The sequence below is a fragment of the Grus americana genome, chromosome 7 (assembly GCF_028858705.1).
Source record: "Grus americana isolate bGruAme1 chromosome 7, bGruAme1.mat, whole genome shotgun sequence".
NCBI lineage: Eukaryota > Metazoa > Chordata > Aves > Gruiformes > Gruidae > Grus > Grus americana.
Window position 1 is genome coordinate 3,205,431 of NC_072858.1, and position 17,381 is coordinate 3,222,811.

Here is a 17,381-nt window from a genome sequence, read left to right on the forward strand (position 1 = left end):
GTTAATGAGATGTTACTGTTGCGTAAGGCAAAATTCATCCAGACGCACACTCCACTGGCTCAGTAAAATGTGTCTTCATTTAAGAGATCAAACTGCATACTTTACTGCTCATTTTTCATGTATTTTGGTGAAAGAGTTACATAATTTCTAATAATCACGTTGCATATTTTCCTGTCCAAGCATTGCACAGTACTTCACTCGAGCGTGTGCTTTTTACCGCTGCAGGTATCGAGCGATTTTCTTACACTGCTTCACCGCTCAAAAATGGAAACGTTAGTGGAAGTGGCGCCGTGGGAAGGGGCATCAGCTACCCAAGAGGGTCGATTTGAGCTCCCTGGGCTTTTTTTTTCCCTTAATATTTTATGAATACAGATGTATCATTTCCTGACTTCTTGTAGCAAACTCTACCTTCCACTTTATTTGTCAGGGGTTTCAGCTGCTGAGCCTCTGCACGCTTTGCTGATCAAGCCGCACGTGACGGTGGCTGAATTTTCACATACTTTGTTGATGACTGCTGTTCGTTACCGACCCGGGAGGTTGTGCCACGTATGATTCGACCTACTTTGCTGATTCAGGTCTACATTTTAATCTACTGGTACTTACATTTTAATAGTCCTACTTTCACACAGGTACTTTAAATAATGCTCTATAACAACTAATCTAATTATTGATCGAATAAAAAGCTTCTGATGCTTACCTGTAATTTATGTATTCAGAAATTGCTTTCTTTTCCGTTTTATCTTTCTTATAGAAAAGCAAATGGGTTATATGAATTAGCCTCATATTCTGAGCAAAACCCAGATTTTGGGAGCAGGGTGGGAGCAGAAGGGGGAGCTATCAGTTCTTGCCTCGCTGCCCTAGAGCCTGCTTATTTTCAGTATACCTAGAAGGAGAACAAATTCTTCCGAACATTAAAAAAATGATAAAAACCTGTACTAAAGGAGCAAGGGCTGCAACTTCTGATCTCTCTCCAACTACAAATACAGATCCTATTTAATATCCCAAGGAAGCAGAGTTCACAATAGATGGGACCCCTTCACAGTTCCCATCCAATTACAGAAAGAAAACAGGAAGCTCAGCCCTGGAACTGGGTAGATGGTGACGGAGGAGGGTCAGACAATTCCATCTCCCCCGACATGCTGAGCATCACACCCCGATACACCTGTATCACTGTTTATATTTTTCACAACCTGGATTTCAAAGAGGTTCTTTAATAAATTCTCAAGCTTAATAAAAAATGCTTTATAAAAATAGCTAGCTAAAACGTGTAGGAACTTCATATGAAAAAACTTCAGGCCAAGCTGATGAAAATTTCAGCTTTGCTGGGTCCTGAAGTATAGCAGTCAGAAGTCAAATACGCTCAGCTACAGCTTTTAAGGACAACAGCTTCACCTCCACCAAGCTCCACCACTGAGGCTGTCTCAGGAAAGCCCATTCTCCGCCACCGTGGATGGCTCTGGGTGGGCTGTCTCTGCGGGGTCCCACCACCACGGGCATCCCCTGCCACTCTCACGGCACATCCCGCACCCAAGAGTCTGCTGAAGGCAACACTCACCCGCTCACGTAATGGTTAGTCGAAGCTTCTCATGAAAGGATGGACAATACTCATCAACGCACATACTCACATTAAAAGCCAAAGTCTAGGAGTGCAAAATATTAAAGGGGGAGAAGAAAATGGAGGTGTAGAAAATTGTAATCTAAAACACTCTATGGAGTTTGTCTTTCTACATATTTCACTGACTCCAGGATGCTGTCTTGAATTCCTTTAGGGAGGAATACTTCTGAGATACTCCACATTAACGTATATTTTTTTGTCAACTAATACCACATATGTCTTAACTTAATATAAATTTTAACAAGTAAAAAGGGGAGAGAGATCAGTTAGTCCCAGAAATAACCTCACTGATCTCGGATGATGTTTCATCTCAGGATGACAGCAGGCTTGACAGTGAGAAATCCCTCTTTGAACAGAAATACCTTAATGAACCTAAACAATATATTCTGCAGAGAGACACAAGGCTGGTTTTATCGCATTCCACCTCATCTTTTCTGAGATTTTTGAGGCCAAATAAGACCACTGTAACAATCTAAAACTGACACCTAAGTAACACAGGCCATAAAGTTTCCTCTAGCAGTTCCAGCACCGGGCTTATAACTTCTGGTTGAGCAAGTCACATGCTGAAGAAAAATTTAAGGGTCTCCAATGGTGAAGAAGCAACCACAGCTTCACTTAAGTTCTCCTCTTGTCTTATAAATTTTTGTCAAGAAAAACCTATTCACGTCTGTTTGCATTAATCTAGTTTCAGTTTTAAATCACTGCTGCTTTATGCCTTTGTGATTAAACTGAAAACCCTGTAGAAGGAGACGCACCTCCATACGTGAGGACATGGGGGTTGACTGAAAACACTTCTGGATCTAAGCTCTAACGGGTGAGTCAAAGGGCACTGGCTCAAAACGTTGTCAGATTAAAAAGAAATGCAAAAAGCATGAACAGTTAAACAAAGAAGTAAAGAAGGGCTTTTATTTCCCACCCAAACCATCCAGTACCAAGGAATATACACATGCAGCGCAGTTCAGCAGCATCCCACCACTGCAGACGGACGGCCAAAGCCCTAAGAAGGAACGTGGGCAAACTCAAACCATAGCACCGGTAACGGTGAAGGAGGCAATACTCCTGAGGGAGCTTCACGGAGCGTCGCTTCTCATGGTGAAACATAAAATACTGGACAAGATGTGGGTTTCAAATTATCAATGAAATCTCATCTATGAAGAAATACTTAGGAGAACAGCAACTTCCCACTTGGTTCTCACTGAAAAGGTTATGTACGTTTTTCTCTTAAACAGAGAAACTGGGTTGGTATCCCCATCCTTTCGTCCTAAATGATGGGTCAGTTTTATTTGTGTTTAAAAAAAAGAGAAAAATCAGTTTACGCACTATAGTTTCCTTTTATCACAGGATTAACAATATATTGCTGTTATAGCTCCACATTCCACACCTTCACTTATATTCCTCATTTTTTGAAGTCAGTTTAAGGTAGCATTATCTACCATTAACATACTACCCATTTAACGTTTTACCAGGTTACTACGTATTTTATTGCCCATTAACATACATTACCATTTAATCAACATCAATATGAAAACATTAAAAAGGTACATTTTAATTAAAGATATAAAAAGCATTACATCAACCGATCGAGTTTAGCTTAGCTGATCTGCTAATACAAACCGCAGCCAAGTGGCATAACGGTGGAAAACAAGTAGTCAAACAGTACACAGGCTGATGGAAAATATGATTTTAACAGTCCAGAGCAACTCCAGCTATACAAGCCAAGAACATGCAGACAGGGACTAATATACAGAAAGTCAAGACAAAAGAAAGAAGAGATTTTTCATGTATCCCACTGCACTGCATAGCATATAAATCAAACTCCTAAACCAAGCAGTTACAAATAGACCACTTGCCAAATTTCAAATACATAATTACTCCCTTGTTTTTACCAAGAAAGATTTGACCTACAAAACCACCCTTCAGACAATTTAGACCAAAAAAGTGAGACTTTAAAATAAACACTTTTATTGCCATTAGAATAATCACAGATTTCCTAACCACTATTTTTCTCTCTCCATTTTTTCATTACATGTTTAAAGAGCAAACTGCTTTTACCCTTTCCCATGTAAAACCCTGTAATCAGTTCACATTTTCCAGCACCAAAAGGTCTGAACCACTTTAAAAGTACAGAAATATTTGGCTTGATTAAACTTAATGCCCATGTCTTTTCTGTATGTTAAAAAAAATTCTTTTCATTCCACTGGCTTCATTTAGCTTGGGAATGTTTTGTTATTAACGGAAAACCAAGAGACTATCCATGAAAGTGCTCCGAGATCCCAAGGCAGACTAACTGGGAAGCAATCCGTTCAATATAGCGATGCCCTTCACCACTGTATCGATGAACATCACTGTTCTTTGCAGTTGGACTTCATCTTTAGCTCTCCTGAACCATCACTTAGGAAGGGAACCTAAATAAAGGCCACTCTCTAGATGAAAATACAGGTGAGAGCTACCTAAAGCGCCTAACAGAATCCGCAGTTCGGGAGCGGGTAATGTCATGGAGCTGATCGGGCTTCAGGTCATCCACTAATTGATGGATCTTGGCCAACAAGGTTGGTCGCTACTTTGCAGCATGCACTTGCCATATGGCAATGACATTTTCAGGTCATTAGAGAGTTATCTCCCCAGCTATAAACTCTCTTCTATTATGCGCTAATTAAGTTGTGTTGTTGGCTCAGTTAGGCTACCGAATGACTCTGAGAAGACAAATTTCAATTATTATTGCTTATTTAACAACTAAGGGCATCTTTAAGGTTAAAATGTTTTGTATAAAATTTAACATGAGCGAATCTGTAAGTAAAAGCTATTTAAACAAATGAAATCGGGACATCTGGATGATTTAACGCTGACAGTTCCTTTCCTCAAGAAAGCTTTTTTCTTTTTTTTCCTTCTCTCTTTAAGCAAAACAGATTTTTAGCAATGGTTCAGCATTACTATTTCCTAATGCTTTCTTTTAATTGCCTTAAATCCACCGTCTCAGTGCTCGCTTGTTAAAATATTGAACGGCTCCAGAGACGAGCTGTGTTCCTGCGTGCGGCAGGAACGTTAATTCTGTCCTTTGCAAATTCAGAAAACGTCTAAGTCATAGCGCTTTATCAATTATTTCTATACGAAATCTGTAACGTCAAACACATTTGGTTTTCATTTCACAAGCGTATTTAACACACAGCAACAGGAAAAAACCCAAACACAAGCTAAACTATCTTAGGAACAGATAAAACATGTTAAACTTACCACAACATCCGACCTCATCTTTCCAAACGTCTTGATTAAATGAGCATAGTGATAGTCCTCCATTTGCCTTAAAATGGCAGTCATGCATGCAACAAAACTCCCCTACCAAAAACAAAAGCACAAACACATCAATTATTTAAGATAGGGCAACATAATACTTGCTATCAAAATGTAATATTGCTAGGGAGCATCACGTACTGCAGTGGATATAATTCTATCATTTAAATTCATTAATGGCTATGCAAAATTCTGTCAAGAAAACAAAAAACCTCCTGAAAAGTTTCTCTTTCCAATTTCATGGTTTTATCACCATCTTCACTGAAGATTTTGCAACATATTCTTCATATAAAAACTGCTCAGGCATTAAAGGCTTTGGAAGGTAATAAACACAGCTCCTAAAAATATCACACAATATCAGGATTTGCATTTGGGAAGTCAATACCCCGCTCAAGGAAGAAACCTCTTAAAAATCATTATATTGAGCATCGCAGTTAAATCCCAGGTTTTAATTTCATGGAGTGGTGTTTTCAGATACTGCGATGCTTAATAAAACAAACCAAACCAAAACCCAGTAACTTCCATAAAACCAGAATAGCAGTACCACACATCTCTCACTCGAACCATGAAAAAAGTAAAAAGTGGGGGAAAAAAAAAAAAAATTAATCTTTCCTTCTGGCACGTGAAAGTATTGCAGTAACAGCTCAAAGCCACCTCTGTGGCTACCAGATGTTCCGATCCCATCAATGACTCCTCTGCTTGTCCGTTCTCCTTCTCTGACTATCTGCTAAAACCTGTTGGCTGATCACGGTAATGGAGTCAACACCTTGTCTGGTTTTTAATGAGTAAAAAAAAGTTGGATAAAATCAGCAGAATTACTCAGAAAAGAAATGATTCTACATATGGTTTGATAAAATTGTAAATTCCCCTTTCGGTGCTGTTTTCAAGGTTATTTTATGCCATGCGCAGCCTGACAGAACACTCAGGATTTTTCCTTCTAAGCATAGCACAGAGTTTTTACGGTTACCTTGAAGATCTGCATTACTTTCAATCTAAAATATTTCTTTCTACATCAGTCCCCGTAATTGAGATCAAACGCCAAATGACACTAGGTTATCTGTTTGTGTTCCCAGCCCTCTTATTTACCGCCTCATCGCCCCACCTCCACCAGATAAGCACTCCTGGAATTCGCTTTTCTCCTACGGAACGGAGTTGAGATCTCAACTCCTCCATAACCGATTCCGCCCACGCGAGAGCATTATTTTTTTCTACCCGGCACAGAAGTACCTCACGAGAGTTCTTAGGCATAGGCAAACGGCACGGATATGAAAGGGAAAGGCCACCCGAGCTGCGATGCCGTGACATCACAAGAACAAACTATGACAAGAATAGAAGCTGGGGCTGGACAAAGATAATGTTTACTACTATGAAATGTAAGTAAGACGGGATCATCTCAAAAATCTCAAAACGTTAATTGCCAAAACACCGTACAACCAGCACTCTACGTAACAGACACTGTAAAAGGGCTTGTGCCTGCAAGAAAATATTCAATAGCCCATACTCAGTCCTATTTCCCCTAATGATGTCATCAATCAAAGTGGTGTTTCATTGCTAGTCGACATTATAATTTTTTTAAATGGGCTGCTTAAGACTAGGCTGCAGATGGGATTCAGCCCATCACTTCGCGTAAGGTTCTGCAGATGGTTCGTAAACGCTCGGGAGAGCTGAAGGCGAACTTTGTTGTCCTCACGGTATCTCGTTACAGACGCTCGCTCACTTAAATAATCTGTAAAGTCCATGGCTTTGCCAACACATAAACCTCTCTTTACCTTCCTTCACACGCACGCGTCTGCCCCACGTTGGCAAATCTGGCCCTTTCCAGGTGACCAAGCAGTCGACGCAGCCTCTGCTTCCTTCCAACCACGTAGTTTCTGTAAGTGCCTACCAGCTTTGTATTTCTGTGCTTATCGGCCCGTTTGAGGAGTAATTTACGTTAATACGCACGGCCGCAACCGGCAAAAGACAAATTTCATACCTGAGGAAATGATCATGGCAAGCTTGTATGGGAAAAAAAATGAATGCGGAGCAACCGTTAAACTTTCAAATGCATTTTAATATTGATTTGTAGGTCTAGGAGCCGCTAGAGATGCGGATGAATTAGATTGCCATCTCCTGGGCATCGACGGGTGAGCCCTCTCCCCTCCTCTGGCTGCTCGTACCCCAGCCCCCTCTCATTCAGGGGGACCTGCTATGGCTGTCCCCATAAGGCAGGGAAACCGAGGAGTTACTCAAAAGAGAGATAATTACAGAAGAGTATCTTCTTAATTAGCGTGGTGAGAATCGGAAAGATGAAAGTTTAATATCTAGTGGTGCAACACTCTGCTTCCACGTGGAAGCATGCAAATGAAAATATGAAAGCTGGTTAAAACCTGGGATAGTTGCTGGAAAAAAAAAAATAAATACAGAAAAATAAACAAGCTTAGCAAATACAAATGAAGCACGAAGGCGGTGAGGGAATTCTGTAGCGCATTTAAGTTTTAGTTAAAAAAGGCTACAGAAATGTGCTGAATGTTGCCGTGTCAGCTTATGCTGAGCCCCAAAAGTGGTGCCCAGCACCATGTTTCAGGGTCCTTGACAAGTTAATCCCAATTTTTTCCTGTTTCCCTGCATAAAAAAATGATTCACGCTCATCTTAGTATTATCTTGGTAACAAAAACTTTTCCTTCTTTGACACAACATTGTTCCTTTACGCCTCCGTTGCATTAGGCACGCGGACATCCCTGCTACAACATTTATCTTCAGATCCCCACCTGCCAAATCGCGTTCAAGCCCCTGCTGGTTAGGAAAATCTATTTAATATTAGAAAAAAGTACACTACCAGTCATCTGCTTACTTTTCATCATTTTCTTTGCACTTAGTGCGGTATCATTTCCAGCCAGCATGCTCTTAATTACAATGCTAATAAAAACCTGTAATTATTCATAGGCAATATTTGTACTCTAGGTGTTTTTAATATGGTCTATTAACTATTTAGCAAAAGCTAACAACATTATTAAATTGTAATCTTAAGTTGATTTTTCATCTTTAGTTGGATTCGGGGACCATCGTCATCTTCTGCAGCATACCACTCCAAGCAATACGCCAAAAAAAAAAAAAAAAAGTAGCTAATTCTCTAAAAAAAAAATCAATTTCAATTTTAACTGTAGGAGTAATTGCAAACCCACGTTTCTACAGCAAGTACCGCAAGGGCAACACAAGGGGCTTGCCATTGCCCTGTGCAATTCTCAGCTATTTAATTCACTGAAATCGCGTCAGGGTTTTTATCCTGAAAGCCTTGCAGAACCGTCCTTACTTGCAAAGCTCAGAAATGAAGTAGTCGCGCAGTAACTAAGATAATTACTACGCATCATACTAGAGAAGCACATTTAATGCACTTTGTGTGCAGTTTAATGCCATTAATTTCTCTCCTGCCCAAAAGCAGAACACGGGATTCATTCTTTTCTAACCAGGTATGCTGAGGGAAGTGGGAATTTAGTGTTCCCAAAGCAAAGCCATGGGATCCAGGGGATCCGCGAGCCTGTCGGAAGGGAAGCCGGATCCTGCTCCCACGCTGGGGGACTGCTAATTCAGCTCCATGAAATGAAAAAAACCCAACCACCCAACCCAAAACCCCAAAGAAGCGGATTCTTCTTTGGAAACAATGCATTATTGTTCAGAAATTACTTTTTATATTTTTTTTTTTTTAAAAAAAAGACCATGCAATTCCCAAACTTAAACTTATTTCTAATTCCTGTAAAATACTTTTCTGCAGGAAAAGTTGAAGAGGCCGATGAAATCTCGGAAAGTCCTTATTTTCTTAAATGCTTAAGAATTTAATTTCTTAAATTATCTTTACAATAAAATAATAAATGTTCGAATGGCCCTTTAACAGATACAGGTAGGGAAATTGGAATATCAAATAATGCCCACAAGTAATACTAACACTCAAGAATTTCAAAATGAGAAGAGAATTCCCTGCAGGAGAGACAACACATGCCATTGCTTTTCTCCCTCAGTGGTAAAATACCCTATTTTAAATAGTCTCACCCATTTTCTCTAAGTTGGAAATATTAAGCTACGTACAGTGAGAACACCTAAGAGAAATCAAAATTACACTAAGTTAAGGGATGTTTCATTATAATGCCCCTATTACCATGATCAGGAACAGATGAAAAAGCAGAAGTTGCCGTTATTTTTCAATGAAATTCTCCTTACACAGCATTCAAAGACTACACAGCTAAATAAATAAATGGCTAAATAATTAAAAAACCCCAAACCACCCCAAAACATTAGCATGAACTTCTCGCTACAGTTTGGCTTTCGGAATATTTTCATAGAATTTACCTTGTTGAAAAGGGTTTAAGTCCCTCACAATTACTAGACAGTTTGCAAGGATGTAAAAAACAAAGTAAATTTTCTCTTTGCTTACAACATGTACTCTATATTAGCAACAAAACAAGAAAAAAAAATCACTTGTTTTCATTTCTAGAAGCCACGAATGAAACTTTCACTATTTCTGGGCTCGCAAGATAAAAATCCATCTTTAAAATGCCCCAAATTTCAACTTTTTGGTGGCTGCTGTTCAGACTGCGGGCCACCACGGGAGCCTGCACTGCCCGATGAGGTACCTCGTCCCTAAATGCAAAATCCAGCGCGTCTGCAAACAAGTTTGCTCACTTACTTAAGCAAAATATTATGAAAGCTAGTACCACGACCCAAGGTGGATAAGGCAGAAGATCTCCAGCACTTCTTGTTCTGAAGAACAACCAAAACAAAGCAAAACACCCCTAAAGACACATATCTATATATGTATATAAATTCATACAGATGTTTCTCATAGTATTAAAGCAAACACTTCTTTTCCCGTAATAGAATATCAAGTCAGTAAATTCAGCAGCACCTTTAGAGAGAAAGTTATTTCACGGCTACAGCAGCAGAATGTAAACAAGTGCAAAATGTTCACATTTATCACTTTTCTTCTTACTGACTGTCTGCTACTTTCCATTTCCTTAGGCCAAATCCTGCACGAGTAAATGGAAGGAATAAAACATGTGAGTCTTTTCCCTTTGAGAAACAGAAGTTAACATTTGTAATAATGTGAGTGATAAATGTTTGGGGGGTTTTTTCCTGCTGCCACAAACATTATTACAAAGGCATCTTTTTGCAAATCAAGATCCACTGAGGTATTTTCAGCTGACAAACTCTGCTCTCAGACCTCCTGGACAAGACGAGCCAATTCCTTTGCCCAACCTGATTTAAGCAGCTCAGTGCTTGCCTAGGCAGCAAAAATCTCATTTAGGTCAGCCTGATTCAGTGTAGGTCCATTCAGAATTCAGAAGACCGATATGGAAGTTTATAGGTGAATATTAGCTTATTCGGTCTTGCATATCTTGTTTTACTTCAAAACGTATTTTACAGATCCAGATTTGATGTCTGACAGATCAATCTCTATCAATCAATAGAAAACTTGTTTTAAAAGGAAATGCTTTACAGGACTTCAATGCTGATTACTACATCTTGACCTGGTTTCGAAATAGAAAATAATGTGAAAAGAACTGGTTTTCCTGAAAAGAGCACAAGGTCTAAGGAAATTTTCCATTTTCATAGGTGGGATGTAGAAGAAGAGCATTTAGGTGTGCTAAGCAAGTCACTGGGCTAGTGAGTCACGAGTCACTCAGGCTATCTGAGGAACCTCAGGAGGGTTCTCCTCCAGCCTGCTGAAAGCAGGGCTGCTCCACAGTTGGACCAGGCTGCTCACGGCTTTACCCTGTTGGGTCTTGAAACCTCCAAGGATGGAGCTCAACTGCAATGGAGAACCTGGCTCTGGCATCTCCACAGCCTGGGGGGCTGCTCTTAGGTGCCTCCAAAGCCTCCCCGAAGGCAGAGCACAGCCATCCTGCTGCTGCCAGAAGTCACAAGCTCCCAAATTTCCCCATCCGGGGGACCTCTCCTGCACCGTCAGGAGACCAGGATCTGCCAACACCCTTCCCACAACAGAGCGGTCCCACCACCCCCCTGCGGTTTCCAACCCCTTTGGTGCAAACTGCTGCACCCATAAGCTCTTACAAATCAGGCATTTTACATAAAAGAGAAAATTTGAGAGGTCGGTTCCATGCTGAGCCCCTGCACGACTCCTGCGTGGCAAATCAGTAAGCAAAAATTTCCCGAGATACATTTTCAGTCAACAAAAGCTGTTGCAATTAACAAAATAACTTTTGTGGATGCAAAACAAATGCAACAAAGGTTTTCCTCTCCTGCGTCGTGTTTTACTGAAAAGACTAGTTTGAGAACCGCAGAGAAAAAAAGCCATCCTGAAGTATCATAATTACCTATTTATTTGAGAAGGTTCTTATTTTGGAAAATATTTTGTTTGGAAAAGCTGGTTCTTAGCAAGAAGCCCTTGTCCAAAGGCCTCCAAACTTCTTTCAAACTATCAACTGCCGGGAGAAGAACAAAACCTTCCTCTTTTTCGGAGGCAGCTCTCCGTTACTCTGCCCAGATGGATCCACAGGTTGCCACTCCTTCCCCATCTTAGTGAGCAAGGGAAAAATAGTCAACCAGCTCCCTTCCAACACCTTCCCGTGCTGTAACACTGCCAGGGGCTCTGATCTACTGCTTCTAAATGAATTCTGATAAGCAAAATCCTGATTATGGTTTCATTTGAAGGAAAATCCTATATTCCCAAACAGTAGGGAAAAAAATAACCCACATCTCTGAATACAGGGAAACCTCTCCGGCAAGAACGGCAAAAAGGATCTTCACACAGATCAAAACTAGAACCCAAGATCACGATAGCTCAACTGAAATTCATTTTGCAAAAGGCTTATTTACTAGAAATTTGATGATACGCACAATGAGAATATATGCAAAGCGTTCCCTAGTTTGAAAGCGCTTTGCACCAACTTTCGTAAAAGGCAAGCAAAAAATTAATGAGACATTTTAACACCACCATTTATCATTTTTCTAAGGCTCTTTTTCAAAGAAGTCCATTTTACCCCAAAATGCTTCACTTTAAAAAAGCTCTATACAGCCTCAGTACTAAACAGTATGCCCTTCAATTGAAATCACAGTGCTTAAGATTTCTGAAGGTCAGTCTATTTATTTTTGGGTTTCTATATGCAAGTGTCTTTCCCTACCTTTTTTCTCCCCCTGCTATACTAGAAATTATTTCACTGAAAATCCAGAGAAATGCCCTCAGTAAATCTGTTTCAGGTAGCTTGGTTTACACTTCTATTAATGCTAATAATAGAATTATAAATATAAGTAATAAAATACAGAAACCAACAGTATTTATGAGTATGGCCAGTATTCAAAGAGTGAAAAAATAAAATGGAAGAGCCATAGAAAATCTGTTTTTAAAGAATTTTGCATAGATGCAGCAGTGAATATGGAAATAGAACCATTCTGGGATTTAGAATTACTTACTTTTATTGTAATTATCACTGGTTGGCACGCAAAGCCTTTCCTACCCCTCGTGGTATCTGGGCACACGGCAAAGGACAGGGAAGGTGACACAGAACAACCAAGAGCTGGTGCGCCCGTGCATCAGTCCCCATTTGAGGAACGGTTTCCCCAGAGCCCCACGCAGAGGAGCAACCTTTGAGTAAGTCATCACAGATGCAAACTCACAGCAGAGCAGAGAGATGCGCGCTGCCGTTTTTACACCCTCTATAGAGATACGGGAATTTGGAGCGGTACTGGTTGGTCCAAGACCTACCCGCTGTCCCCTAATGCATTTAATGATGCGTTGCCAGCGTTGCTGGTGCAGCTCCAGCTGCCCACCCGGGCTACCTAAGCGGTATCGCAGCTGATGTTCCCCTCGGCAGCCATCAGCAGCCTTCTTCCTTCTTCCCTGGTGCCCAGCCAGAGAGTTTTCAATCCCACTACAGCACGCTCTGGTGCTTTTGGGGGTTACAGAGAGCGGCTGCCTTGCACGTCGGTGAGCAGCTCTGGGTGCCCCTTCCCACGGGACTCTCCGAGCCCTCTCCTTCCCATGGGCTCCTCTTCGCTTCAGCCTCCGCTCTTCCTCTGCTTCAGAGGAAAAACACTGTTCTGACCCTCTTTCCTGACAATTCAACCCACCCTGTCACCTCTGCAGACACATCTTGTTTGCTCCTTTCCATCTCTCTTGTAAACTGGAAAGTTCTTCCATATAACGAAACCTGACTGGAGACAGCTCACCTCCAAAGTTCACGTGCACAATGGAAATCTCTGCTCTCCAATTTAAGTACCCATGTCGTTATCTGCTACTTGTTTTGGGCTTGGAGTTAAGCTAAGTGAACAGACGTATTCATAAACACGCACCTTCGTTGGTCTGTGCTTTTCCAAAACCCTCATCAACCGTTTTGGCATTTGGGGAATCACTCATCCCAAAGCACCTCACTAAGGCCTCCACCTCTCCCCGTCCCCGGCATCGAAGAAGAGCGACAGATCTGCGAAGCAACAGCCCACTGAGCCCAGTGCTTACACAGGCGAACACAAAGTGCAATCGTCTTGGCGCAGACTTAACACGGGAATAACAACGGTCCCGACGCTAATACGAACCTCAGACTAACTGGCTTCCTCACCCCAGGGAAAGTCTTTCGTCTTGTTTATTTTAGATTTCCCAACACAAAATTACATCTTACTTTCTTCACATTATTATTAGGAAGCTAATTTAACTATAATTATTATTATTATTATCATCTGAAGCACTCTCAAATGAAAGACGTATCTGTTCTAGCACTCAGTGTCAGATAAACGACAAGGGAAAAAAGCTGAACTTCCTCTAGAGCAAACAGGAGTCACCAAAGAGCTAAAATAAAAGTGCAGCTAAAAGGTAACACAGCCGAGACGCAGACACGTACACAACCCACGCAGGAGCGTGCCCTCTCCTTGCAGCATCCTCGACAGCCAGAGGACCAGAGAGGTCTGGCTGTGTCTCGCCCGCGCCGCTGCCTCAGAGGCAAGAAAAGGGGCTCAGCCCTGGTCCACAGACTTACAGCATCGCCGTGGGAAAGGACAGAGATGCTCACAAAAGCTGGGCGCACGGCAGGCTGCAGCCTTCGCAAGGATGCTGGTAGAGGGCACAAGCAAAATGTAGTAACGCACCTGCCCTGTTTTTTGGGTTTTTTTAACTTCTTTTGGCCTTTTTGGTGGAACAGAGAAATCAAAGTGGGGATGGGATTACGCGTTCTGGAGGAAAAAAGACAAGAAAATTCCAAACTCTTGTTGGACTTGTTTACAGATCCTACACCGCCTAACTTTACCCGTGACTGAACACGTCTGTAAACCATGACGTTAGTTAATGCAATCAGAAGCACATTTTTACTTATCAAAAATGACCAAAGTTGAAAGCCACGTAAACAAACTATGATCATATTGATGCAGACCAGCTAAAGAATTTAAGTTTTGCAAATACAAGGAAAAGATAACTTAAGATAACTAGCATCCTATGTCAAGAATGACCGCACTGACGTGATTTCAGTGTAGCCTACAGGTATTATGGATATGGTCTCTGCAGCAGGTGAATCACGCTGCAGTAAGATACCACTATGACAAATCACGGCAATGCTGCAGGAAGATGTATTATCTTTTAAATGAACCTCCTCTTCATACAAGACAGGTGACCCCGCCAGATGAATACGCTTCTAAAAGCAACAGCCATTTTTAAGACAAATTATTCTACTTTCGGTGCTTCTCATTTGACTGTTGTGACATAAAATATTTAGCAACTGGTTTAGCGAGGGGCTCAGCGAGCTTGAAAGAAGGATCAGAAATACGTGCAATGGAAATTTAGTGAGTAGTTTAGATATCTTTGGATTAAAAAGCAACTTGCAAGAACTCTCTTTGGGGAAGCTTTTGCTTTTTTTAACTAATTTCTACTTTTGGTGCGTAATCACGTAACCCATCACACCGCACCACGGGGGCTGTTCTGTTAGGAAGTTTTCGGGACAAAGCAGCGGGTGGATACGGGAAGGAGGGCCATGGGGAAGGCACTCTCTGACTGCGAGCTGGGCTGCTCCGCTCTCAGCGCTGCCGAAGGTTACACAGTCCTTGCAGGCAGGAATCACGGCAAGGCTCTCATCAGTGTTACGACAGACGGGGCTCTCTTCGCGTTGGCATGTTCTCAAAATGCAAACCCCATTACAGGCAATGTTCTCAGTCCCTCCTCCCCAAAGAGCGGGAAAACTCATTAAATAGAGAAAGACAGCATTGCTGACGACAGTCTGGCCCTTTACTACGACTTTGCTAACTTCTGTGATATTTCATAGTATAGTAGTAAAATTCATAGTATTTATACCAATCCACGTGGTACCAGTATGGTAAATAAGAGAAATACAACAAAAAGCAAGAAGTTCAGCTTTAAATATTTTCCGACAGGCAGTGCAGGAGGCTACCTACAGGTATTTTGAGAAGTAGCTGTAGCTGTATTTCATAAGGACACACTCTCAAGGAACACAGACCTATTTAGCACTTTGCATTTAATTAAACGAAACAGGGAAGGACTCATCTGCAGAACCTGAAAACGATAGTATGTCAGTTGTGTCTCCAAGAGTGACACAATTCTTTCCCGTAGCGTTATTAAATTTGAATTTTATTTCTTATTAAATACACGGTAACTCAGAATACTTTGGGGGATTCTTTCAGACAACCTATTGCTAAACACGGCAGTATCAAGACGAGCTTCAAAGATACTTCATGAAAAGAATATGTAATCAATCTATAATATGCAATCTAAGCAAAAAGAGCTGAACATTTATATTGTGGGAAGTTAATTGAATTAAAACTCTTTTTTATTACTGTTTGGGACAATGACCACAGAGTTCACCATAATACGCTCCAACAGGATGCTACTGATAAACGGCTCTTTATCTTTTTCCTACGGCAGGAATCAGCACCTAGCTCAGCAGAAATCCAACACCAGCAGGACAAAAGGACACTATCCGCTGGGTTAAGGATAAACTGGGCTTCCCCCCACCCCGATTTGGGGCCAATCACAACATTCAACAGCACAAAAGGAAACACAAACCTCCAGGTAGGAGCGCAACGGAGCCGTGTGTGGGACCGCAAAGCCGGACCTACGCAAACCTCTCCCGGACCTGCCCGGTTTTCGGGTGGGTGCAGGTTACCTCTGCCTCGCCGTAAGGCCAAAGGAGCCACGCTTCGTTTCAGGAGCGGGAGGCAGCGCGGAAAAACAAGGCAGCAGACGTCCGTAAGCAACCAGCACGTACCCAGCTGTGGGCAGCGAGGGTGATGGGGGGCGAGTTCTGCTTTCAACCCTTCCTGACAATTCCCAGGGTAAGAACAAAGAGTAAATGGCAGCAGCGCTAACTCATGTGAATAAAAAGGATGAATTCAAAAAGCATTAAATTGAAATATATTTCTTTAAGAAGTATTTAGAATGAAATGAAAAGCACGATGACTTAAAGAACTAATCAGTTGGAATAATTACAATTTGAAAAGCCCGTTTTAAGAAAGTCGAACGGCAGAACTGAAGCCAGCAGCCGGCCAGCACCCGCGCGTACATCTTTTCAAAGTAATTAAACCAGGTTCTGACCGCAGGAGTTTCCTCTGCATGCACACAGATTTTAATATTTATTTTCAAATTCAGTTTATTCCATTTATTTCAGATGAATAACATATACTTGGAAGTTAAGAGACAAACCAAAAATTTTAAACCCGGGACATCTCATTCCCCTTTGCCATTCCATGGAAAAGCCAAGGTGTGGGACTTGATTTCCCAGCTCCCGAAGGACAGAGCTCACCTGCATCCCGCAACCGTCTGGTGACAGCCCGGTATCCCCAGACCTGAGGGCAGCACCCCAGTGTCTGCAGACTGCTCCCCCCACGCTGGTTAGCCTGGCACGGCAGCAATAAGCACAGAGGGAATAATCCAAGAGGGAATATTTGCTTGTAAAGCTCTCCTGGTTCCAGATGAAGCTAATTCAGGTTTCTCTGTGCTTGCAGGCCTACCAAAAACCACCTAAAGCATTTTAGGGGAATACCTTCTGGATTGAATAACTCACTACGATGAAAGCACAAAACATATTTTGATGATTTGCTTTCTGATATCCAACGCGCTCAATATATTCAAGTAATAACAAAGCATTTTTAAGTGCTGCTTTTCCACCACTGAAATAAATTTTGAGTTATAATTGAATTTCATTTTCCTTCCGACATCGTCTTGGCAGAAATCATAAGGGAAAAAAGTAAATCCCCTCACAAATAAGAAGTCGTTTATCATTTTCTAACACAATAACACTTAAACACTAAGAATAGGATTAGATGTATATTCAACTATGTAATTGCTTTCACATACGTACAGCCTATGCACGTGGTTAACAAAAGCAACTTAAGTCGAGAGATCTTTTTTAATTACGTATCCACACCTAAATGAGAATTAATCTCTCTCTGAAAAAGCAATTAAAATTAAATCCAAAACAAGATTGAAATCAGTGACTTAAAACGTTCCACAGTACAAAGCAGTGGCCGCAGAGGACGAGGCGGGGGACTGCCA

The 17,381-nt window shown here is 41.4% G+C and overlaps 1 protein-coding gene across 2 annotated transcripts in view; it reads right to left on the reverse strand.

Moving 5' to 3' along the window:
• DOCK1 (dedicator of cytokinesis 1) overlaps positions 1 to 17,381 on the reverse strand; it is a 309,905-nt gene that overhangs the window by 127,768 nt on the left and 164,756 nt on the right. For both annotated transcript variants that reach the window (XM_054831423.1, XM_054831422.1), the window contains exon 28: positions 4,847 to 4,948. In XM_054831423.1, the coding sequence (XP_054687398.1) occupies positions 4,847 to 4,948 (102 nt within the window). The remainder of the gene's footprint in view (positions 1 to 4,846; positions 4,949 to 17,381) is intronic.